The sequence below is a fragment of the Nerophis ophidion genome, linkage group LG05, assembly GCF_033978795.1.
Source record: "Nerophis ophidion isolate RoL-2023_Sa linkage group LG05, RoL_Noph_v1.0, whole genome shotgun sequence".
NCBI classification, from domain to species: domain Eukaryota; kingdom Metazoa; phylum Chordata; class Actinopteri; order Syngnathiformes; family Syngnathidae; genus Nerophis; species Nerophis ophidion.
Window position 1 is genome coordinate 49,147,384 of NC_084615.1, and position 25,080 is coordinate 49,172,463.

Below are 25,080 nucleotides of genomic sequence, written 5' to 3' on the forward strand. Positions count from 1 at the left end.
AATCCCTAAATTTCTTGCAATTGCACTTTGAGAAATGTTGTTCTTAAACTGTTTGACTATTTTTTCAGGCAGTTGTGGAGAAAGGAGTGTACCTCGCCCCATCCTTTCTTGTGAAAGACTGGGCATTTTTTGGGAAGCTGTTTTTATACCCAATCATGGCCCCCACCTCTTCCCAATTAGCCTGCACACCTGTGGGATGTTCCAAATAAGTGTTTGATGAGCATTCCTCAACTTTATCAGTATTCATTGCCACCTTTCCCAACTTCTCTGTCACGTGTTGCTGGCATCAAATTCTAAAGTTAATGATTATTTGCAACAAAAAAAAAATGTTTATCAGTTTGAACATCAAATATGTGGTCTTTGTAGCATATTCAACTGAATATGGGTTGAAAAGGATTTGCAAATCATTGTATTCCGTTTGTATTTACATCTAACACAATTTCCCAACTCATATGGAAACGGGGTTTGTAAGATAACATAATGCATGCTTTTGAAACGCCATAAATACAAAAAACATAATGCATTTACTCTTTGCCATCAGTGGCGTGTCTGGAAACACATTTGAGACCAACGTGTAATGGCATAACTAACTATCGGATATATTTTTTTCTTAGGGGACACGCGTCAAGGATCCGCTTCAGAAACAACAAAAAGGTTGGTTTTCTTCTTATAGTAGACTTGTGCAAGAAAAAAATTAGTCAAAACAAAGCCGAACATACCACTTGAAAGTAAACAAACAATTGTCACATCTGCTTTATGTAACTGCCGGCAAACGGTGAAAGTTGATGACGTAGCATAAACCTCGAGCGACGTGCGAATTCCTTGCGAAGTATTTTTAACACTTCGCCACGGCCCTAGATTCCGAGGCCAAGGGGGAGTGTTAAGAAGAAGGGAGAAGAGGGACGAAGGAGAAATCAGATTGAGCCCTAAGTCTGCTAAGCAACAAGTGGTGGTTCAGGAGCATGATGTGCCCAATAATGTAATACATGCAGTCAATAGTTGACGCTACAGTGTTTTCTCAATCATCATGCCACACCGTCATAAAATAATTTCTGCAAAGTGGAGACATGATTTATTTTATGGTTTTTATGAGTTTTATAAGCATTCAAAATCTTTATAAGCACTTTAACACAGCTTTCACACACACTTTTAAACACTTCTTATGCTCCTAAAACACTTAATACACTCTTAAAACCTGCATAATCTTAGCATGAAGAGTTAATGAGATACTCAAATTGCGATGTACTCAATTGTACTTAAAATGATTAAAAAATAATCTGCTATGCACTTGTGAACCTCGAATTGGTGAGGGAATACTGTGAATTGTTTTGTTGGATAATAACAGTTCTGTTGTGTAGTTTTACAGTTAATTCCAATTGATTTGATTAGTTTTCCTGCTCCTTTCCCCTCTGTCCCCATTAAAAGCAAGGACACGGGCCAACAGGATGCGCGTGAGAGGAAAAAGTCCATTCCAAACAGTCGGGATGCTGCTGATTAGCGGGTGTTATTTGTCGCGTGATGTCCGTTAATTGGAGGCAGGAGAGGACTTTTGAGGAAGCGGATGTCCAGGATGAAGACTTAACACAACTCTGAAGGATGAGGGATGACCCCCCCCAAGCTCCCACACACACACACACACACACACACACACACACACACACACACACACACACACACACACACACACACACACACACACAAACTTTATCCCCGATCGCAAAATGGGGATGTTGTTGTTATTATTTTTGAAGGATTTATGGCACGGCCTCCCATCTGGTCTAAAAAGCCCAGCCCCTTTGCCCTTCCTCTCTGGTGAGGTGACACCCCCAGTGCCAGGCCCCTCTCCTTGGCTTTGTTTACCCCCGAGTGGGTGGTACAGAAGCGGGTAGTGAAATATCGCTCTTAACCCTGGAGGGGGAGGCCGGCAGTTGGGGAGTGTGCACGTGTGTGTTATTTTATGGCTGGCATATGCTGCTGTTTTTTTTAATGGGCCCCCCTTGCGGCATCTGTTTTTATGGTGACGCGTGCGTGAGAGCATTATGAGAAGTGCTGGTGGGACTACCACCCTTTCTTTCTTTGGCCCCCCAGTGCCTGAGCTTGTTTCATCGTTTCCAACTCGAGGAGGTGCGGTATCCATGGAAACGGATTTGAATTTCAAGCCAATTTGAGAGGCCAGGGGGAAGAGAACACACGGTGGGATAAGAGCCAAAGGCGTTTCGAGGAATGACTTAAAGTGGCGATGATGTCTGAAAACATTCAGCTGGGATTCATTTTCACAAGCCAGGTCGCATTTGTCCAATCTGGGCTGACATTAAACGAGATCCTCTGGAGAAAAGCAGTAAATACAAAACATGTGATCATAATTTCTAGTCCTTTTCATTATTTAAAAAACAAACCAAAAAAACCCATCTTTTACCGATCAAAACTTTTTCACAAAAAGTTTTATTCCTCAGAAGTTTGGTCCTTATAAATATGCAATATATACAAAATAATATTATAAAACATACAAAGAGCAAAGTTTCATATTTAAATTAAACTCTGGAAATAATCACTTTAGAAAAACAGGAGTAGTTCTGTGGTTGTGAAATTTGTCTTAGGCAGGCAGTGTTTGTGTTGCATAGAAAACACTTTCTATGCATACTTTCTCCAAATTGACTCCCTCAACCCTTTTTTTTTGTAGTGCAAACAATCCAAGAGGAGACACAAGGGCACAAATGAAACACACTTCCCACGTTTAAGGCTTCTAGTGAACTTGGGCTGCATGTCATCTTCATTCTTGCAGACGACGCTTCAGACATTCATTACTCTCAGTGTTTGTGACGTAGAATTGTGGCTCGCCACCCAAGGTCTTTTTGCATAGAAGGTGGCTGGAGCGCTTGGATGTTTTATTTGGGGAAGAAGTTGGGTTGGATTTTTCATAATGGGATCCAAAAAAATCTCAGGCAACTTTCACTGATTGGTTGGCTGGTAAGAGTGATTATCACACAAGGCCAGGAAACGAGCGGCGGGAAAATCCACATTCACCTCCTATGGACAAGTCCGGGAGATAAGTTCATGTTCTTCCACTGCTAAAACCTTGTTGCAGGCTTCTCAACATGTCCTTAAGTGTTCCAGAGTGCAGCAGGGGACATTAAAAACCCTCTGGTTTTTTCTCCTCGGCATTTGTAAACAATCCAGAATGTCGAATTCTGCCTCGATTGTGTGTCTTCTTTCCTACGCCGCTGATAGTTTTAAACCTGCAGTTGGGAAAATCAGAGGACCGTGTCAGTCACAACACAACCTGCCAAAGCAAGAGTTTTTAGTGTCTTCATTTCTGTTTGTCATCACACTGTGACTGTGATTTGAATTCTGTGATGATTGCTTCGAGTGTCTGAATGATACAGACTGACAATCTGATGTTTGTCACATGTACTGTACAATCAGTCCCTCCAGGGTTTTGCAATATCGTGATTGCACTAATTCATCCCAGCAAATTAAGGGCTGCCTCACAACTGTGTCAAAAGTCTGCAACTTCCCACACATTTTGATCAATCAGCGTAATTTTCGCCAATGGAATTTGTCTCTGAGCAGCGCTAAAATGTGAGCATAAATGAATGTTTAAGATGGACAAATCAATTTTCAAGTGTAAAACAAACAGAAAATGTCTACAACATGTGGATGACGGAGCAGATAGAAAACAATAAGGAAGCCTTTGGTGGGGTTTCTTTCTGTAATTACAATTAATTATTACAATAATGATATAAAACATTATTGTTATAATAAATAATTAAAATACCACAGTATTTTGATAATACGCTCAGGGTATGTTATTTTACTGCCATCTACTGTTTACTTTTCAGTCTGTGGTAATAAACGAATAAAACATCAATACAGAATTTGCTTTATTTTTGTTGAAATCCTGTGATTTCTTTTAGGTTAACGTTACAAAGAACACTTAAAACATTGATAACAAATTCATGATCAATCAATCAGTCACAAGTGTTTCGAAGGGCTGCACGAGCCACAACGACATCCTTGGTTCGGATCCCACATAAGGGCAAAGAAAAATTCACAACCCAGTGGGATGTCAATGAGAATGACTATAAAATTACAAGTTAATAAAACAAGCCTTAAAACATCGCATTGTATTTCTGAAAAAGCTGCCCCAAATTTAGGCATTATAGGCCGCGACAAATAACAACAAAAAAGCCTGCAAAATCTTGGAGGAATTGTACAATGTAAATGTCTCTACATTGAACTTATCCTCTTGAAGAGCAGTCGGCAGCAATCGTACGGGGCCCTAGGACTGAATCTGGGTCATAGTTTAGTATCTGGGTCAGTAAAGCATCAATCTGTAGGCAACCCTGGAAATATGTGAGTAAATTGTTTTAAGGAGACAATCCGTTACTGGGATTGAGGAACCCTCCGGTTACTGGACAGCCCACCACACTGTCACAGAAAACATGTCAACTGCAATTAGAACTTAAATCTACGAGTCAAAGGTACACCTGTTTATGCCTACATTGTTTGAACATTCAAACATTATTCAATTAGAATCAAAGCAGGATGTGCCAATAAACATCACTGAAGAGAACCAAAAATCAGTCTCAATCCAATATCTAGTCTTCCCCTTCTAGAAACCACCACTCTAGAGTTGCCCGAAATTCGGTTTTGGTACAATCTTGTTCACAAAATAAAGAAAAGGTAAAGAACTAAGAAAACAATGTTGCATGTGTAGTGTAGTGCAAGTAACACAGACTCAGAGGATAGAGGCGATCACCTGGGCAATTGCATACTTTTTAAATGGGGATTATGCTAACATGACAGTTTTATCAGAACCCTGCTACAAGATGTCTTCTATAAAATGTAGCAGAAGTATTCTGTCTTGACCCCAACCAACTTCAGAAAGAGACACAGGCTTTAATGTCAAGCTAGAAGGGATGGGTTACAAAAATCAGTTCCATAATGGCACCAATGCTGACGCAAACGGTAGTTCACAGTCCGAAAAAGGAAGTAGATATAAATGCCTCATTTTGATGCTAAATAAATACCACCTCAGCCACCTACAATGAGTGTTTGACTGTGATATTGTGTAAGTGCTAAGGCACATTTATTTTTATAAACATTGTTTTACTTTATTGTCAACCTTAACTCGCCCACAGCAGCCCTAAGATACATGCACAGATCCTCGTCACAGTGAGCAAAGTACATTCAAAAACCCCGGAATTGTGAATATCAACATTGCCACACAAGCAAGTTGTTTTTTGCACATTTTTTGTGTTGTCTTTTGCTGGAATAACTCTGACAAATTGTTTTGGATTTTAATTGATATTTAAATTACTAGTCAGTTCAACTTAAACATCATCACATTTTGTCACAATAAAAAGGCCTTTTTTCTTAAGTACTATTTCAGCCACTGTTTCAAAAGTACTTATCTGGTGCTTAAAATGTAAACAATACCCTTCTCTACCTGTTATGCTATATATTTATATGCAATTGACACGCTCAAAAAGATTAAAATGGATGCTCACATGGCAGTTTTATCATAAAGGGAAAACAATGGAAGAGATGACCAATAGAACATATGTTTCCACTCTTCTCCTAACAGACTCGAGCTCTGCTCAATTCAGACCTATTTCAAACAGTTTCTTTCACTTCTTTTCCTGTTAATTTGCCAGATGGTGCCATGGCTTACCTCGGTGGCTATGACGCACTCCTTTCTCTCCTCGCCTATGACAAATACCGACTGGTACATGGAGTCTCTGGAGGAGCATATCGTTGATATCCTACACTCTGGCTTTTCACTGCAGACAAAAATCATACGGCTTTACACAAACAGGAAATACATCCATTTATGTGACAACCGTATACAAACAACAGTAGGAGTTGCATAATCAAGTAAGATTTTTCCTTACCTGCAGACTCTACTCAAGGGTCTTTTCTCTTCTAAACACTTGTCATAAATACGACTTATGTCCTCTTGTGACCTCTCGTCCTTAAACTCCTTAGTTTTTGAGCTATAGGGGTCCAAGTGATAGTTTTTATGGATAAAGTTAGATTTTTCAGAGTCACAGTCCACCTCCAGGCTCATTTTCTGGTTGGTGTTTTTTAGCTGTGACGCCGTAATCAGGTTATCCCTCTGACTGATGGACACGTTGTTCATGGTCTCTGTGTCGTCGCGCTGCCTTTGGGTCTGCCTGTGGATGTGCCTCAAGGCCAAGCCCACCATGCAAAACAGGACCAGCAGTGCCACCAGCCCCACGGCTAGAGAAACCGCCGCCCACTGGAAGCCGTCCTGAATATCTCCTACTTGTGAAGTCACAGCGGCAAAGAATTCGCAGCTTGGACCGGTGAAACCATGGGGGCAGACGCAGGTCCCTGGGATCTTGCCGGACCCACCAACGCCAGTACAAACACCACCATTAAGGCAAGGATGAAGGGGGCATTCATTAAGGACTTTGTCGCAGTTGCGTCCGTTGTAGCCTTCAACACAGGCGCAAGTGTAGTCGTTGATTCGGTCTAGGCAGGTGCCGCCGTTGATGCATGGGTTGCCCGCACATTCGTTGATATTGATCTCACAGTGCTGGCCAGTAAATCCTGCACGGCAGCTGCACATACGCATCCCACCATGGATCAGGCACTGACCACCTACAAGGGAAAGGAAGAGTCAGGTTAACAATTGTGAAGACACATGTTGGAAACGGGGGCACATAGGAATCCATTAAAGTATGGTTTAATGTGCCCCAGACTAATTATTGGACTACTAAGTTTGTCTCATTTCTAAGACCAAAAAGATAAAGGTATGTTCCCAAGCGGGAGCTTTTGTGGGTACCACCCCAGTTAAGCCCCATTTTTTGGCAAGACTTGCTACAATATGTCCGACTGTGCCTAGCTCAACATTGCCGTTGTAGCTTGTATGAATTTGATACTCATTAGGTTACAGCTCTCTAGTTCTTTCACATCAAATTCTACAATTACAAATATATAAATTGTTACCATTGTTATAGATAATTCAAGGGAACTCATTTGATCTAATTAGAGAGCATCCATTTAGTTTTAATTTTTCCAAATTTTACGGCTTCAGTTCACACATCTGCATCAAATCAGCAGCATGGCTACAAAGCGGTCATTGTTCTCTGCACATAAAACAATTCCACCCGAGTCAAACAAGATATTTGTCCTCAGCTTTCATCAACAACCGCTGTGAGCTGCTGTGACATTTACAAGCTTCAGCTCCGAGCCGTTGACTGTTTATACGGAGGACAATGGACAACCAGTTCCCAGAAATTCCTGTTGTTCCGCACAGCTTCCAGTCGCAGGAATCTGAGGAGGGAGGGGGGTGTCAGAAGGAGGAAGGTCGTACCATTAGCGCAGGGAAGCGACGTGCACTTGTCCACTCTCTTCTCGCAATTGAGTCCGGTGTAGCCGCGGGGACACTCGCACATGTAGCTCCGCCCGTTCTCTTTCTCCCAGCATTTGCCCCCGTGGAAGCAGGGCGAATCAGCGCACGTCAGTAGGCTGTGCTCACAGTGCGAACCCTCGAAGCCCTCTTGACAGGCGCACATGTAGCCGCTCTCCAGATTCTGGGGGGATACAGGGGAAACTTTAGACTTGGGACACATCCAAAGAAACAAATTATGTAAACTTCTTCTTCCAGTGCAGAACATAATCTATTTGTTTGTTTTGGTAGCAGCACTGGTCACAGGTTTTGTTTGATGTTACGGTCTGAAACTCGGTGGACTGGATTGCTTCTTGATCATGGTCTAGAATTCTGTCATTGTCCCAACTTGGTGAAGGTCTGCTAGTGTTTTGTCTAGTTTTCTGTTCTAGTTTGCCTGATGGAGGTTTTCCATCCATGTACAAATTGTGTTTTAGGTCACTGAAAAGAAACTTCCTGGCATTAGTAAACTTGTGCGAAAGCAACACCAGAAAAACCTTGAAATTACTAAATCACATTTTTTGTGAACTTGGGGCCTGATTTACCAAAGGTTTGCAAGTACTAAAACACGTGCAAACTTCATAGCACAGGCAAAGCTGATCTACTAAACATGTGCAAAGTGGATTGCGTCTGTTTAGTGAGCAGCATAGTGGAAAGCATCCATTTTGTGTCTGTCTTCATAAATATGCAAAATATATGCTGATCATCAAAACCCTCACAATACTGGGAGGAGACGATGCACATATATTTATTTAGCACGCACAATGTGATTTATCAACATTTATCACCGTTTTACGAACACTATTTAGGCTTTTATGTACGAACTCCGTTTCCATATGAGTTGGGAAATTGTGTTAGATGTAAATATAAACGGAATACAATGATTTGCAAATCATTTTCAACCCATATTCAGTTGAATATACTACAAAGACAACATATTTGATGTTCAAACTGATAAAACATTTTTTTTTGCAAATAATCATTAACTTTAGAATTTGATGCCAGCAACACGTGACAGAGAAGTTGGAAAAGGTGACAATACATACTGATTAAGTTGATGAATGCTTATCAAACACTTATTTGGAACGTCCTACAGGTGTGCAGGCTAATTGGGAACAGGTGGGTGCCATGATTGGGTATAAAATCAGCTTCCCAAAAAATGCTCAGTCTTTCACAAGAAAGGATGGGGCAAGGTACACCCTTTTGTCCACAACTGTGTGAGCAAATAGTCAAACAGTTTAAGAAAAACGTTTCTCAAAGTACAATTGCAAGAAATTTAGGGATTTCAACATCTACGGTCCATAATATCATCAAAAGGAGAAATCACTCCACGTAAGCGGCATGGCCGGAAACCAACATTGAATGACCGTGACCTTCGATCCGTCAGACGGCACTGTATCAAAAACTGACATCAATCTCTAAAGGATATCACCGCAAGGGCTCAGGAACACTTAAGAAAATCACCGTCACTAAATACAGTTTGTCGCTACATCTGTAAGTGCAAGTTAAAGTTCTACTATGCAAAGCGAAAGCCATTTATCAACAACATCCAGATCCGCCGCCGGCTTCTCTGGGCCCGAGATCAACTAAGATGGTCTGATGCAAAGTGGAAAAGTATTCTGTGGTCTGACGAGTCCACATTTCAAATTGTTTTTGGAAATATTCGATATCGTGTAATCCGGACCAAAGGGGAAGCGAACCATCCAGACTTTTATCAACGCAAAGTTCAAAAGCCAGCATTTGTGAGGGTATGCAAAGCATGGGTAACTTACACATCTGGGAAGGCACCATTAATGCTGAAAGGTACCTACAGGTTTTGGAACAACATATGCTGCCATCTAAGCGCTGTCTTTTTCATGGACGCCCCTGCTTATTTCAGCAAGACAATACCAAGCCAAATTCAGCACGTGTTACAACAGCGTGACTTCGTAAAAAAAGAGTGCGGGTACTTTCCTGGCCCGCCTGCAGTCCAGACCTGTCTCCCATCGAAAATGTGTGGCGCATTTTGAAGCGTAAAATACGACAGCGGAGACCCCGGACTGTTGAACGACTGAAGCTCTTCATAAAACAAGAATGGGAAAGAATTCCACTTTCAAAGCTTCAACAGTTAGTGTCCTCAGTTCCCAAAAATTTACTGGGTGTTGTTAAAAGAAAAGGTGATGTAACACAGTGGTGAACATGCCCTTTCCCAACTACTTTGGCACGTGTTGCACCCATGAAATTCTAAGTTAATTATTATTTGCCAAAAAAAAAAAAAGTTTATGAGTTTGAACATCAAATATCTTGTCTTTGTAGTGCATTCAATTGAATATGGGTTGAAAAGGATTTGCAAATCATTGTATTCCGTTTGTATTTACATCTAACACAATTTCCCAACTCATATGGAAACGGGGTTTGTATTACGTGTATCACAATTTCCTTTTATTATTTTTTAACTGCTGGTTGACCTTTAGGGCTGATTAAAATTAGTTCATTAGACTTTGGGTTTTGATGTCTGCTAAGTATAGGAAATATATTACGATAATATACCCCTCCAACATGATAAAATGTATAATATTATTGTGCATTTTCTTACGTATGAGTCATTCGCACAAATGCTCTAGTGGTGCGAACCAAAGCTGCGCACAGAATTAAGTGTCAGTGTGCATATGTTTCTGTTGTCTAGAATGTGATTAAAAAAAGTGTAACAAATTATAGATGTGTGCTGCCGGTTCAACACATCGCACACAGAAGCATGATAACATGAATGTACAGACAATGACTGTCTCCTTGGTGAAAGCCCTGCATGCACGCAAAATTCTCATTTAAAAAAGGCAGTTTATACTACTTATCAAGTGCACATGCCGTGTTAGTAGATCACATGAAACACACTTACCCACAGTACACACTATTTTATTCTTTGCACACGCTGTTTAGTGCGTGGTATTTGGATGTTAGTAAATAAGGCCCCTCGATGCTCTGCTGGGCATGACACTTCATCCTTGGGTTGTGGTTAGGGCCTCGCATGGCAGCTCCCACCATCAGTGTGTGAATATGTGTGTGAATGGGTGAAGGTGGAAATAGTGTCAAAGCGCTTTGAGTACCTTGAAGTTAAAAAAACACTGTACAAGTATAACCCATAACCCATTCTTCAATACTTCAAAGCAAGGTGTCGTATCATGCAATTGTTTATCAATTGGAACAACTCTGCGTAGAGTTTGCATTTTCTCCCCATTCTTGTTTTTCTATGGGTACTCTATCTCCACCCACATTAGCAAAACATGTTTCTTAGTCTGCGTTGTGAATGGTCATCTGTCTACATGTGCCATCTGATTGACTGGTACACCCTATTCCAGGGTGTACCCCTGTCACTCGCACAAAGTCAGCTGGGATAGGCACCAGCTCCTTCATGACCATAATGCGGACAAGTTTGATAGAAAATAGAAGAATGGACAACTTCAGTTCTAGAAATGACTTTTTTCTGTCTTGATATAGCTTAAAATATGGTTAAGGGTTCAAGCACCACCGCCTGTTGTGGTGTACAGTCGACAGCCTTGCAGTGTTTTTTATTTTACACTTTGATAAAAAGAGAGGCTTTTGTGTGCAAATATGAATAAAAAGGACTTACTGTACATATCGCTCCATTCCTGCAGGGGTTGCTGTCACACTCCTGCATCTCCAGCTCACAGTTGACCCCCGTGAACCCTGGCAAGCATGTGCACGTGTAGCTGCCCTGGCCTGTGTTCATACAGGTTGCACCGTTGACACAGGGATGGTGATGCGTGCAGAAATTTAGGTCTTGCAAAACAATAAGAAGGAGAGGGTTGAGTGTTTGTTTGCAGTTAGAAAGAAAGTTATCCATTCTGAATATGTGCAATTAAGTGGGAGGACGCTCGAGGTGGAATTGAACTAATGCACTTCCGGTAATCCAACTAATAGGACGGGGCTGGCAACAAAAGGGGGTCTTTAAAACTGCACTGTCCTTACCTTGGTCACACAATAAGCCACCCCAGCCCTCCTGACAGTTGCACTGCCATGGCAGCTGGCAGGTGCCGTGCTTGCAGGCGGGGTACTTCTTGCACTCGTCACAGAAGGTGCCCTGCCAGCCATCTCTGCACCTGTAGGATACAACAAAATGCACTCTGTCATACTCAGGTCTTTAATGTGCTTCTGTTCTCTATTTGACTTTATGATTTGTTTTTTACAGTTGTGTGTCGAAAAGTCCACCAACCAGCTGACTCTCACTCGCCAAAGCACTCTGTACACTTGCTCAATCTAATACAAGCTGTACTAGATCACACTCTGTGGTGACTGCTTAATTTAGCTACACAACAAGTTATACATCTGGGGTTCTAAAACTACTGCCCGCCAGCATCACATAATCAGGCACGCTTGACGTCCCAAGTTAAGAATAAATTAAAAATATAATATGTTCCGTTCAGCCGCTCAGGCAAATCATATTGTTTATGTAGATGCCCAAATATTCTGTACAGATTTCATTTACATGTAGGTATGGGATACTTCCCTTGTTTCCTTTTTTGTTTTTGACTTTATTACATGTTTGGATATATTTAGTGTTTGGCGCAGCTTAAGGGGAGAGAAAAAAAAAAAAAAAGAGGGACATATATATATATATATATATATATATATATATATATATATATATATATATATATATATATATATATATATATATATATATATATATATATATATATATATCCATCCATCCATCCATTTTCTACCACTTATTCCCTTTCGGGGTCGCGGGGGGCGCTGGCGCCTATCTCAGCTACAATCGGGCGGAAGGCAGGGTACACCCTGGACAATATATACACACACACATAATCAGTATATACACATTGTCAAGTGATTATTTTTTAAATCAGATTAATTCCAGTCTTGAGCTGTGATTATTCATGATTAATCACAGGTTATTACTCTCTTGCATATTTAAAATTTGGTTAAGAAAATACCAGAATATGAACACAAATGCAATTTTGTTGTCAAAATGTAATCAAGAGCACATTTTGAAAGAATTTGCAATAATATCGCAAACAAGGAACAGATAGTAAACACAATCCTAAACAACTTTACATAATGCAGTACTTAGATCTGACTATTTACACTTCCTTTAAAAAAGAAAAAGACACATCACAGAATGATATGTGCATCTTTTAGATCAAGGTGTCAAAAGTACGGCCTGAAGGCTGGATCAGGCACGTGAACAGGTTTTATCCAGACTGCGAGATGAGTTTCCTAAGTATAAAAATTAACCTGAATTTTTTGATTTGAAACAGCTGTTCTAAATGTGTCCACTGGATGTTGCAATAGCAATTCTTTCTATTTTTGTAGATGATGCTACATATGTACAAAATAAACCATATTACGTTATTACATCAGTCGACGAAAATTATCAAACTACATAAAAACCATATTGTAATTTGATTTTGATTTTTTTATCTTGACGGATTGAAAATTAACACCAATGAGTTGACTGATTAACATTATCACATAATTTATTCAGAAAATATAAATGACGACAAATAAAGAGAGAATACTATATACTACAACATGTAAGTGTAAAAAAATCCAACAACATTATGATTTGTACAATTTCAGAATGTGCTGGTTCTATTTTTAAACAAAGAAACCAATCTGAAGTTGTCTTTATTTTTAAGTTATCGTGCCATGATTTTACCAGTCCGGCTTGCTTGGGGATATATTTTTATCTATGTGGCCCCCATCTAAAATGAGTTTGACACCCCTGCTTTAGATGCAATAGAAATAAGCTGAGTCAATTACACATCATGAATGGATTGTATTTTACACCCTGTCAGTTGTTTAAAATGGGTACAGTATATAGCAAATTATGTAAGCCGCGGGACTGAAATTTATACAAGAGGGGATCAGTGTTTGTGATTAAGCATTAATCGGCAAATGCAATCACATACTTTTTCAAAAATAATTGCCCAATACTGATCGGTGGCCGATCAATCGGCACATTCTTAGTTTTATTACAGTATACTTGTGTAGGCTAACATAACTGCACCCATATATTCAGTAAATCACTCAAAACACATGTATTCATTACTAACAGCTACGAGTTTGGCATAAATATACTTTATAGGAACTAGATTTCTTTGCAGTTGACGTTTGAGTGTTGTGTAACTTGGCTATTTCTTTCGAAATATGTATCTCTGACATAGTACATACAGCAAAAACTAAACATTCACTGCGGAGGATGCTGGTTCTCAGGGTTTTTTTAACAGGTGACACTGGTATGCCTCAATTCCCAATTTACATTTCTCATTAGAACATCAGATGCTATTATGGTCTGCAGAACTTTACTATGCTGAGTGTGTGGAGACGTGGGAGCGGCGTAATGATGATGATGACGATGCTGCCCTGGCATTCGAAAGTGTTTTAACCTCATTCTGTTGGGTAATGATGGATTTGTGTGTCTCAAAAAGACGACAAAAATATGATCCAGCTAAGAATTTGTCAGGCGTCCAGTGACAGGAGGCAGAAAGTTCACTGACGTACTTATTGTAATGGGGCCGCAAAAGCAGATTACATAACCTTTCTGTACACTGTAAACACAACAACCGTAATTTTTAGAGTAAAAAAACATTCAAATTAGTCGCCAAAATTTTCAGGTAAAAAAAAAAACAGTGGTACAGTTTTTCAATTTACAGCAATTCTGTGGAAAACCACCATAAATTTTACAATAAAATTCTGGCGACTCAGGTGACTTTTTTTTTTTTTTACCGTAAAATTCAAATTTTTTTTTTTTTACAGTATTATGTACTGTGAAGATAATTAATACATAAAACATTAGGTACACCTACACTTTAGGACAGTGGTGTCGAAAGTGTGGCCCCTAGATATTTTGTATACGGCCGAAGGCACATTCTACATATGCTCTAACAAAAAAAACCCATAAAAGGTGGAATAAATGAGCAAATAGTTGTAATGTAATGAGAAACTGTTGAAATGTTGAAGCTAATAACACAGAACTGACAATGTGCATATTGTATTGGTTTTGAAAGTGAAAATTATCAAAATGGCTCTGCATTATTTGATTCCAAAGTCTGCGGCCCTCAGTGGAAAAAGATTGGACAAACGATCAAAAATCAAAACTGTGGGGGGGGGCTACTTTGTTTAGTAACCATGCTAATCCCGAGTCAATTTACACACCCCGTTTCCATATGAGTTGGGAAATTCTGTTAGATGTAAATATAAATGGAATACAATGATTTGCAAATCCTTTTCAACCCATATTCAATTGAATGCACTATAAAGACAAGATATTTGATGTTTAAACTCATAAACTTTTTTTTTTTGCAAATAATAATTAACATAGAATTTCATGGCTGCAGCACATGCCAAAGTAGTTGGGAAAGGGCATGTTCACCACTGTGTTACATCACCTTTTCTTTTAACAACACTCAATAAATGTTTGGGAACTGAGGAAACTACTTGTTGAAGCTTTGAAAGTGGAATTCTTTCCCATTCTTGTTTTATGAAGAGCTTCAGTCGTTCAACAGTCCGGGGTCTCCGCTGTCGTATTTTACGCTTCATAATGCGCCACACATTTTCGATGGGAGACAGGTCTGGACTGCAGGCGGGCTAGGAAAGTACCCGCACTCTTTTTTTACAAAGCCACGCTATTTCTCCAGATTCTCTGAACTTTTTGATTATTTTACGGAGCGTAGATGGTAAAATCCCTAAATTCCTTGCAATAGCTCGTTGAGAAATGTTGTTCTAAAACTGTTCGACAATTTGCTTACAAAGTGGTGACCCTCACCCCATCCTTGTTTGTTAATTACTTAACATTTCATGCAAGCTGCTTTTATACCCAATCATGGCACCCAACTGTTCCCAATTAGCCTGCACACCTGTGGGATGTTCCATATAAGTGTTTGGTGAGCATTCTTCAACTTTATCAGTATTTATTGCCACTTTTCCCAACTTCTTTGTCACCTGTTGCTGGCATCAAATTCTAAAGTTAATGTTTATTTGCAAAAAAAAAAAAAAAACCTTTATCAGTTTTAACATCAAATATGTTGTCTTTGTAGCATATTCAACTGAATATGGGTTGTATTTCGTTTATATTTACATCTAACACAATTTACCAACTCATATGGAAACGGGTTTGTAGGTCAAAATATGTAAAGCACTGCATTATACATTTCATGAAGAAAAACAGCCTACAGCTCAGATTTGTGTAACAGTAAAAAGCAATGATTAAATATTCTTTAAATATGCCTCAGGCAAAAAAATTAGTGGTGTGCTGCAAAGGGCCGCCAGTCCACACTTTATTTAAGTCAGTTATATATTCTGCATCATAATGTTTTGGAAAGTGATGATTGTTTTGTTCCTAAATAAGGAATAATAACCTTTGGATGCTTTGCTCATTAGATTGTGTGGGTGCCTGGTACCTAATAATATGACCTGTTTACTTACACACACTCGCCCGGCTTGGAGCAGTTGCCGTTTCTCTCGCTGCAGCCTTCCAGACAGATCGCTGCAGGGCAAATAAATAAAATAATCCATCAAAATGCATCTCTCATTACATGCAAAATATCTCAAGAGCAAATTTTGAATGGCTAAGGGTGTTGTCTTTATAAATAACACGACAGGATTCTTTCCTGCGTCAAACTGAGGCCTCACTCTTCCACTCCTTTATGAAGGGGGGCACATGGGTGTTGTTTGTGCTGGTGAATTCAAACATTACAGCAGCGGCTGATGGTAATGCAGCCAGTTTAGCCCGCAACAGATGCTTGCTCTCAATAGCAGACAGCTGTCACTATTGTTGTTTTTGTCGCTCCCGCCGCCATATTTGCAGCTGCTGCTTCTAGCACCACGCACGCACATGCTCACTCTGCGGCGCGTGGCGGGATAATAGCAGCGTGATTAACCTTGGCGTGTGCAGCACGCGCGCGAGCTCTTAGCAATGCGCGTGCACCCAACCCCCGCCTCTTCCCAGGGATTGGGTTACAGTGCACGAGCGGTCCAGTATTGTGGTAAATAATGCAGTAGTATCAGGTAAAAGCACACCTGTCCTTGCCAAATGTCCAACACACGCAAGGGCTTGGAACCTCCAACTGCTCTCATTCAAACTTTTTACTCATGTATGCATGTATGCTCCAGTCACTCATGAAAGATGATTCTCATAATTGGAGCATATGTTTGGAATTTTGGTGGAAATAGAGGCAAGTTCATTTCTCTTTGACCACTAAATGGCATGGATGACAGACCTATTGTCGCCCGTGGTGTGCGTATATCCAACACATGGTAGTGATTACTCTCTGGGCACCACTCTTTGATTAATTTGATGCTGTAGAAAAAGGAGGGACCCTCAAGAGGGTGACAAATGGCATCGGGCCACCAGGTTTTCCCGTTCCCTCCTTTTTGGGTGTAGGGCCTAAATATAACTACGGACAACAGAAAGTAAAAAGAAAAACATATCCCCTTTTTGTGATCTGAATAAAAAAAGATTTCGGCAATGATAAGTTTATTTATTAACTTCTTTACTTCAGATACAATATCTATATTGGAGCCTTGGGTGTTGGCCGTTATTGATCCGATATGATATCAACAAGAATACATACTTCAATTTTTTTGTAGTGTGAAATGTTGGAAAAGGTTTGATCAAGTTAAATTAGTCAAACAGAATAATGGTAGGTATGAAAAACATTGACTTATTTATTATTAACAATCTGCAATGGACTTATGCTCTCTTTAATTTGAAGGTGATTGGTCACAATAATTCATGAGGTTAAGCTCATGATGCAGTTAATTGAATGATGCAGACAGGTTTGTTTCTAGACACTTTCTAAAACGCTTCTGCCTTGGACACTTTGTATGTGTAAGTAATATGCAACTATAATTATTGTATTATTGTTTGTATTGACAAAATGCTGTTTTAGATTGCAATATTGTTCAATTAAGGACACTGATTACGTATGTCGAGCTCCTAGTAGCCTATATATAGCCTGCACGTTTGTTTTAAGTAAATGACATGACTAAAATACAAGGAAAGACCAACCTTGTTTGCTTATTGGATGTAGTATTGTTGTTCCCTTGCCACTTCGCAGTTCACATACTGCGGTCACAGTGCATCGTGGATTTTAAAATTAGGGTCACCCAAAAAAATCCTTAAATGAATCTGTTAATTAAAGTATTTTTTCAGGGTATACAAGTGGAGTTTGTGGATTAAATATCGGAAAAATAGTCTTCCCCAACATGTCCTGTTAAACCAAGTAAAATACATCTCGCATCGAAGACTATTTCTCCAACAAATCATACACTGCAGTGCAAGCTCATTTTTGGAGACAGCATAACGTATGCAAGTTTGCCTTTTATAACGCAGAGTGACCATTTGGGAGTATATTTTGTCAGGAATTTTATGCAAAATGACAAAGATAACTGGAATATGGGTAATGAAGTTTAAAATTAGCAAATTTCAAGAGATTTGTAGGAGTAAATACATTTTTCATGGGTTCTGGTTTTTAGGGTCACTATGTAACATTGAGTACATTGAGAGTTGAGTACCCATTGAAGTTTTCATGTTGAATTTACAGAGTTGTTTGAGTGAGTGTATGAAATGTTTTAAAAGCAAAGGAAGTATTTACAAGTCTGTGTGAAAGATGAGTGGAGGGTTTGTAAATACATTGCATGCATATACTCTTTATATAATATCATTCAAATAAATACCGTCCCTACTTTACGGCAATTCAACACCCACGATAATAGAGAGAACAAAGTAATCACAAAAAATGAAACTAAGACTTTGAGGCAGGATTGTGAGACCAAAACGGGTTTAAGGTTTAAAAAATAATGTTTGTAGAAAACTGCAAAAATGTGTTTGTTGCAGAAATAACGCATGTAAAAGTCCATTCGCAGTCATCATACCTGCAATTAAAGATAAGACTGAAGTAAAATACAAACAATTCCTAGACGAGCACGTTCAAAAAGACTGACCCTTGGTCACAAAGTAAATGACAACTCTAAACTTACTCTGACTTTCCACTAGCACAAGTCCACAATAACACCAAGAAAACTAAGATAACAAAAGTTCCAGTAGAAAGAATGACAAAAGTATTCGCTGATCTCTTACGTTCTTCACAGTATTTCCCCTTCCACCCAGGCAGACAGGTGAGTTGTCCATCTCTTGTGCAGGTGTAGTGTCCGAATCGGTCGTCCCTGGGCGTGCATTTCTTAGAGCAGCTCTCGCCGTAGTAGCTGTCATTGCAGACGAAGCGGTATGAATACCTCAGCTCCGTCTGCTCGGCCACCTGTGTGTCCTGAGACCAGTCGGTGCCGACGCTCAGTTGTCTTTGGATCGCGAAAATGCTGATTAACAAGTCCTGGTTGTCGCTGTCTGAAATAGGAAAGGGGTTGGAATGAGTTGTGGTTCTGTTAGAGACATCATTTGGAGGGTAAGTTAGTTGTTTTTGGACACTTTAACAGTTTCTACATTTGTTACAGAACTACAACAATACAAAAAACGTGCAAATTATTTTACCCTTAAAAGGTACAATGACTTCAAAAATAGTACAACATAGCTATTCAACTTGCAATATCGGGGCAAAGTCTAGCCCAGCAATGACACCATACCGGCCTAAGAGTTCAGTTTAAAAATTGTGAGACAAACATTTTTGCAGCAAATTCCTAAAAACACGAGAGTGATCTTTTTGTATAGAGGAACTTGGTGCACTGTAAACACATTGGCAGATCTTTGCATTGACATTTAACCTTGCAAGCAAACCAAAGAAAACACTGGGAGCCAAACTTGTGATTTGCACAAATGAGGAGTTCCTCAAGGTACCTCTTTCAGTCCTCTCCTTGTTAGAAGTTACATTTCTTTCCGTAATGTGATTTATGTAGCTAAGGTGTTACTGTAGCTTGTTTACTTCAGTCAGAAGTTATTTGTTCAACTTCTTTATTTATATTAGTAGTGTTCCTCAAAGTTCTATTTTAGGTTCTTTCTTTTTCATTATTTGGCTATTCAGCTGGTAGCCCACGAGTTCACTTCAAAACTTGTGAGCAACGTTCCCTCTAAGGCAGTGGTTCTCAAATGGGGGTACGTGTACCCCTGGGGGTACTTGAATGTATGCCAAGGGGTATGTGAGATTTTTTTTTAAATATTCTAAAAAAGAGCAAATCCTTTATAAATATATTTATTGAATAATACTTCAACAAAATATTACTGTAAGTTCATAAACTGTGAAAAGAAATTCAATAATGCAATATTCAGTGTTGACAGCTAGATTTTTTTGTGGACATGTTCCATAAATATTGATGTTAAAGATTTCTTTTTTTGTGAAGAAATGTTTAGAATTAAGTTCATGAATCCAGATGGATCTCCATTACAATCCCCAAAGAGGGCACTTTAAGTTGATAATTACATCTATGTGTATAAATCTACATTTATAATTGAATCACTTGTTTATTTTTCAACAAGTTTTTAGTTCTTTTTATATCTTTTTTTCCAAAGAGTTCAAGAAAGTCCACTACAAATGAGCAATATTTTGCACTGTTATACAATTTAATAAATCAGAAACTGATGACATAGAGCTATAGTTTGCGTCTTTATCTCTTTTTTTCAACCCAAAATGCTTTGCTCTGATTAGGGGGTACTTGAATTAAAAAAATGTTCAAAGGGGGTACATCACTGAAAAAAGGTTGAGAACCACTGCTCTAAGGTATGCGCCTGTGCAATTGCACACTGCTCACGCGTCCTTTGCGCCTTGCAAATATAGGCAGTGCACAAAATCGAATAAAAAGATAAGCGCATAACAGTGTGAACGTCTGCCGTCGCTCACGTGTGCGCCACTGAGTGCTCAGGAGTTTTGGCGTTTGCTCACACATATGAAAAATTGGAGGTAAAATTGCTTGTGAGAGACTCACATTTTTGCAGCAGATTCCCAAAATGCTGTCATACAGATGATGTTTGACTATATTCTTTGCAAAAAGGTCCCTAAAACAGCAGAGTGCTCCTGTAAATACACCAAAATCAAATGTCTACAGTAGAAGACGCTAGCTCTCCTTTATATTAAAAAATACAAAAAACACTTAAGGGAGAAGTCCAGACCCTGGTCCTTAGCTTTCTGGTAATGTGGCCACCAAAACAATGTTGTTGCCTTTCCCTGCACTACAATGATTGTACCCTTAAAAGATACAATCATAGTACAATTATTGAAATCGTTTTTTCCCTTACAGTTACAAAGATTTCAATAATTGTACAATGATTAAAAGGTACAATGATTTCCTTACTTCCCATGTGAGCGTACCATAAATTCTGGGACTTTCAAACGTCTCCTCATTCCACTTGACTAATCTGCCCAGTGGCAAGCTGCATCCCTTATCACATCCTATACAGCCCAGATGAAAGATAAACTCAGGTTTAAATTTCCTCTTTCTTTTCCGTCGGCAAAAACATTCCCAGGCCCTGGTCCCGTCTTCCAAAAGGGCGGAACAGACTAAGGTGTAAAATACAGGAAGATGCAGTCAGGGCTTCTTGGCAGCCTCTGCGTATTCTCACCAAAGCCCACGACTCGTTCCCACGCCAAAAATAACCCGCAGGAAGTTCAATTGTGTTGAACACAAGAATGAAGAAGGTGTCCATGAGTTCACAACAAAAAGCTGAAATAGGTGTCCCGCATGTGTGAAAAGTAAGGAGATGCTTCCAAAAAGTGTTCATGAACTTTTCAATATCTGCTTTTAGTGGTTTCAAACGAATTACAATTAAAAAAGGCTAAACTTGACTTTTTAGAAGATGGAATCCTTGTTTAGAAAGTGTCAGCGCGCACCCAGAGCTCCCTCTTGCGGCCAAAGTTAAACAGTGCACTTACCTACAGGTAGATTTCCATGAGCAGAGTGCCAGGCTTCAATGATTAAAGAAAATGAGCCCTAAAGAGAGAAACAAAGAGAGGGTTTTTTTGTACCTCATAATAAAAAATAATTTTGTGTCAATAATTAGTTTATTATAACTGCAAGGCTTCTGAGTGCAATGAATAACACTCAGTAGGATGATAGGAACCAAAATAAAGCCTACAAAAAGTAATTAAAGTCAGTCCTCTTACCGGCCATCCAAAGGTGAATGGGATCTGGATGGCTCCAGGGGGTGTGCCACTGAAGGAGTTGGAGCCCAGCACTCCAGTCCTGGTACTCCCAAAAATGCAGTCCCCTGGCGAGACCACAGCCTGGTAGTTCTTCAGACAAATCCTAAAATAAGTCCTGCAGCTGGTGGGCTTGCACGCTTTGCCATTGGCCAGCAGACCCTTGTGGTTCTTAAAATCGTGGAGGTGCAGCTCAAAAACACCCGAGGCAAAAACCTACAAGATATAAATATAGAAAATGTTATTAAAAAAAAATAGTAAAGAAGCTCAGTCCTTGCTTTCAATCATACCTGTACTATGATGCTGAATGCAAAGGTGAAGGTGACCCAAGCTGCCATCCTTCTGCAGCCAATATGACACCTCCCCCCTCACAAAATTTTATTCCAAAGGTAAAATAAAATGAATTGAAATATAAAAAGAGAATAAATCCTTCAAAATTCACACTCCTGCAGCTCCCGATGTCTCAAAAGTTATCCAAATATGACAAAATATCCAAGCAGCTCGGCCCCCCTCCACCTCCTGCACCCCCCTTCTCGCATGGCACTGTACTCCACAGGCGTGCACGTCTCCGCTGCAGCGTGTACGCGCGGCGTCTTGCTGTAGTTTTTTTTTTCCCTCCCAAAATATTGTTGGAGTCCACGTTGTGTCCACGGAGCTCTCCTCTTTAATGAGAGCCACGGCGGGCGGCCCCCCTTATTTATAGACTCGCAGCAGGCAACTCATTACGTCAACTGCCAATCACCACAGCCCAGGACCACGCCCACTGCACGCTTTTTTTGTGTCTCCAACAGCAAATATTCCCATTAAATATGTGCACACTGCGTCATTTATTATCTGCAGACTTCTTTTTTGTTTCTTTTGCGCAAAGTTATTGTTTTAAATTTGGTTATCTTTAAGGATTTACTTTATTTCGAACATGCATACAGTTTCAATATGGTACAACACATTTTCCAATTAAATTCTCATTATACGCCTATTTAATCAAAACACTTTTCCATTTCACAGCAATTTCTTACACATTTGTTTGTTCACTTCCTCTGCTCAATTTGTAACAAGCAAAAATTGAATAAATAACCGAATAAATAAGATTGGTGGACGTAAATCAGAATAAAAATGATTTAGCTAAATACTTTTTTCTATAACAATACAACAATTAGATTTAGAGAAAATCTAACTGATTAAACGCATAAAAATAATACATGCAATATTTCTTGAAGTAAATATATTGCATTTGTTGTTTTTGATTTGATCAAGTACACATATGATTATCCCCTTTTAAATGTGTTATGATGACAAATTAATTTCCAAAATATGTTGGATATCATATTTTGGATATCCAACATATATCTCTCTCTCTGTCTCTCTCTCTCTCTCTCTCTATACATATATATATATATATATATATATATATATATATATATATATATATATATACAGTATATATACATATATATATATATATATATACATATATATAAATATGTGTGTGTGTTTACATACATACATATTACACATATGTGTATATACACATATGTATATGTAGTTATATATATATATATATATATATGTATATTTATATATATATATACATATAATTTTAACTAACATGTGTTTACATATACTGTGATGAGGCGGCAACTTGTCCAGAGTGTACCCCACTTTCCGCCCGATTGTAGCTGAGATAGGCACCAGCGCCCCCCGCGACCCCAAAGAGAATAAGCAGTAGAAAATGGATGGATGGATGGGGTGTTTACATATATACATTTTACATATATGTGTATATATACACACACATGCATATATATTTATGTAGTTATATATTTATACAAACTGTTTCCATATGAGTTGGGAAATTGTGTTAGATGTAAATATAAACGGAATACAATGATTTGCAAATCATTTTCAACCCATATTCAGTTGAATATGCTACAAAGACAACATATTTGATGTTCAAACTAATACACTTTTTTTTGTGTGCAAATAATCGTTAACTATAGATTTTGATGCCAGCAACACGTGACAAAGAAGTTGGGAAAGGTGGCAATAAAGACTGATAAAATTGAGGAATGCTCATTAAACACTTATTTCGAACATCCCACAGGTGTGCAGGCTAATTGGGAACAGGTGGGTGCCATGATTGGTTATAAAAACAGCTTCCCAAAAAATGCAAGAAAGGATGGGACAAGGTACACCCCTTTGTCCACAATCGCGTGAGCAAATAATCAAAGAGTTTAAGAACAACATTTCTCAAAGTGCAATTGCAAAAAATGTAGGGATTTCAACATCTACGGTCTGTAATATCATCAAAAGGTTCAGAGAATCTGGAGAAATCACTCCACGTAAGTGGCATGGCCGGAAACCAACATTGAATGACTGTGACCGACCACAATCTCTATAGGATATCACCACATGGGCTCAGGAACACTTCAGAAAACCACTGTCACTAAATACAGTTGGTCGCTACATCTGCAAGTGCAAGTTAAAGCTCTACTATGCAAAGCGAAAGCCATTTATCAACAACATCCAGAAACGCCGTCGGCTTCTCTGGGCCCGAGATCATCTAAGATGGACTGATGCAAAGTGGAAAAGTGTTCTGTGGTCTGACGAGTCCACATTTCAAATTGTTTTTGGAAACATTCGACATCGTGTCATCCGGACCAAAGGGGAAGCGAACCATCTGGACTGTTATCGACGCAAAGCTCAAAAGCCAGCATCTGTGATGGTACGTACGGGGGTGCATTAGTGCCCAAGGCATGGGTAACTTACACATCTGTGAAGGCACCATTAATGCTGAAAGGTACCTACAGGTTTTGGAACAACATATGCTGCCATCTAAGCGCTGTCTTTTTCATGGACGCCCCTGCTTATTTCAGCAAGACAATGCCAAGCCACATTCAGCACGTGTTACAACAGCGTGGCTTCGTAAAAAAAGAGTGCGGGTACTTTCCTGGCCCGCCTGCAGTCCAGACCTGTCTCCCATCGAAAATGTGTGGTGCATTATGAAGCGTAAAATACGACAGCGGAGACCCCGGTCTGTTGAACGACTGAAGCTCTACATAAAACAAGAATGGGAAAGAATTCCACTTTCAAAGCTTCAACAATTAGTTTGCTCAGTTCCCAAACGTTTATTGAGTGTTGTTAAAAGAAAAGGTGATGTAACATAGTGGTGAACATGCCCTTTCCCTACTACTTTGGCACGTGTTGCAGTCATGAAATTCCAAGTTACTTATTATTTGCAATAAAAAAAATTAAGTTTTTGAGTTTGAACATGGGCTTCACAGTGGCAGAGGGGTTAGTGCGTCTGCCTCACAATACGAAGGTCTTGAGTAGCCCTGGGTTGAATCCCGGGCTCGAGATCTTTCTGTGTGGAGTTTGAATGTCCTCCCTGTGAATGCGTGGGTTCCCTCCGGGTACTCCGGCTTCCTCCCACCTCCAAAGACATGCACCTGGGGATAGGTTGATTGGCAACACTAAATTGGCCCTAGTGTGTGAATGTGAGTGTGAATGTTGTCTGTATTTCTGTGTTGGCCCTGCGATGAAGTGGCCTTCCGCCCG

At 39.5% G+C, this 25,080-nt stretch overlaps 1 protein-coding gene across 1 annotated transcript; it reads right to left on the reverse strand.

Moving 5' to 3' along the window:
- Positions 1–2,410: 2,410 nt before the first annotated feature.
- On the reverse strand, positions 2,411–22,179 carry dll4 (delta-like 4 (Drosophila)). The gene is made up of 11 exons (XM_061901286.1): positions 21,816–22,179; positions 21,490–21,741; positions 21,259–21,316; positions 18,522–18,785; positions 15,866–15,926; positions 11,384–11,514; positions 11,025–11,194; positions 7,343–7,562; positions 5,895–6,627; positions 5,675–5,783; positions 2,411–3,236 (listed from the first exon to the last, which is right to left on the reverse strand). Exons 1-11 carry the CDS (start codon positions 21,861–21,863, stop codon positions 3,231–3,233), a joined length of 2,052 nt encoding a protein of 683 aa, XP_061757270.1. The 5' UTR covers positions 21,864–22,179; the 3' UTR covers positions 2,411–3,230.
- Between the last annotated feature and the right edge of the window lie 2,901 nt (positions 22,180–25,080).

What these genes read in the sequence shown, in the direction of transcription:
- dll4 (XM_061901286.1), bottom strand. Translation starts at nt 21,863, where the DNA reads ATGGCAGCTTGGGTCACCTTCACCTTTGCATTCAGCATCATAGTACAG. An exon ending in CATTCAGCATCATAGTACAG is followed by an intron (nt 21,742 to 21,815) that starts GTATGATTGAAA and finishes TATATCTTGTAG; the next exon opens with GTTTTTGCCTCGGGTGTTTT. An exon ending in GTCGCTTCCCTGCGCTAATG is followed by an intron (nt 6,628 to 7,342) that starts GTACGACCTTCC and finishes TTTCCCTTGTAG; the next exon opens with GTGGTCAGTGCCTGATCCAT.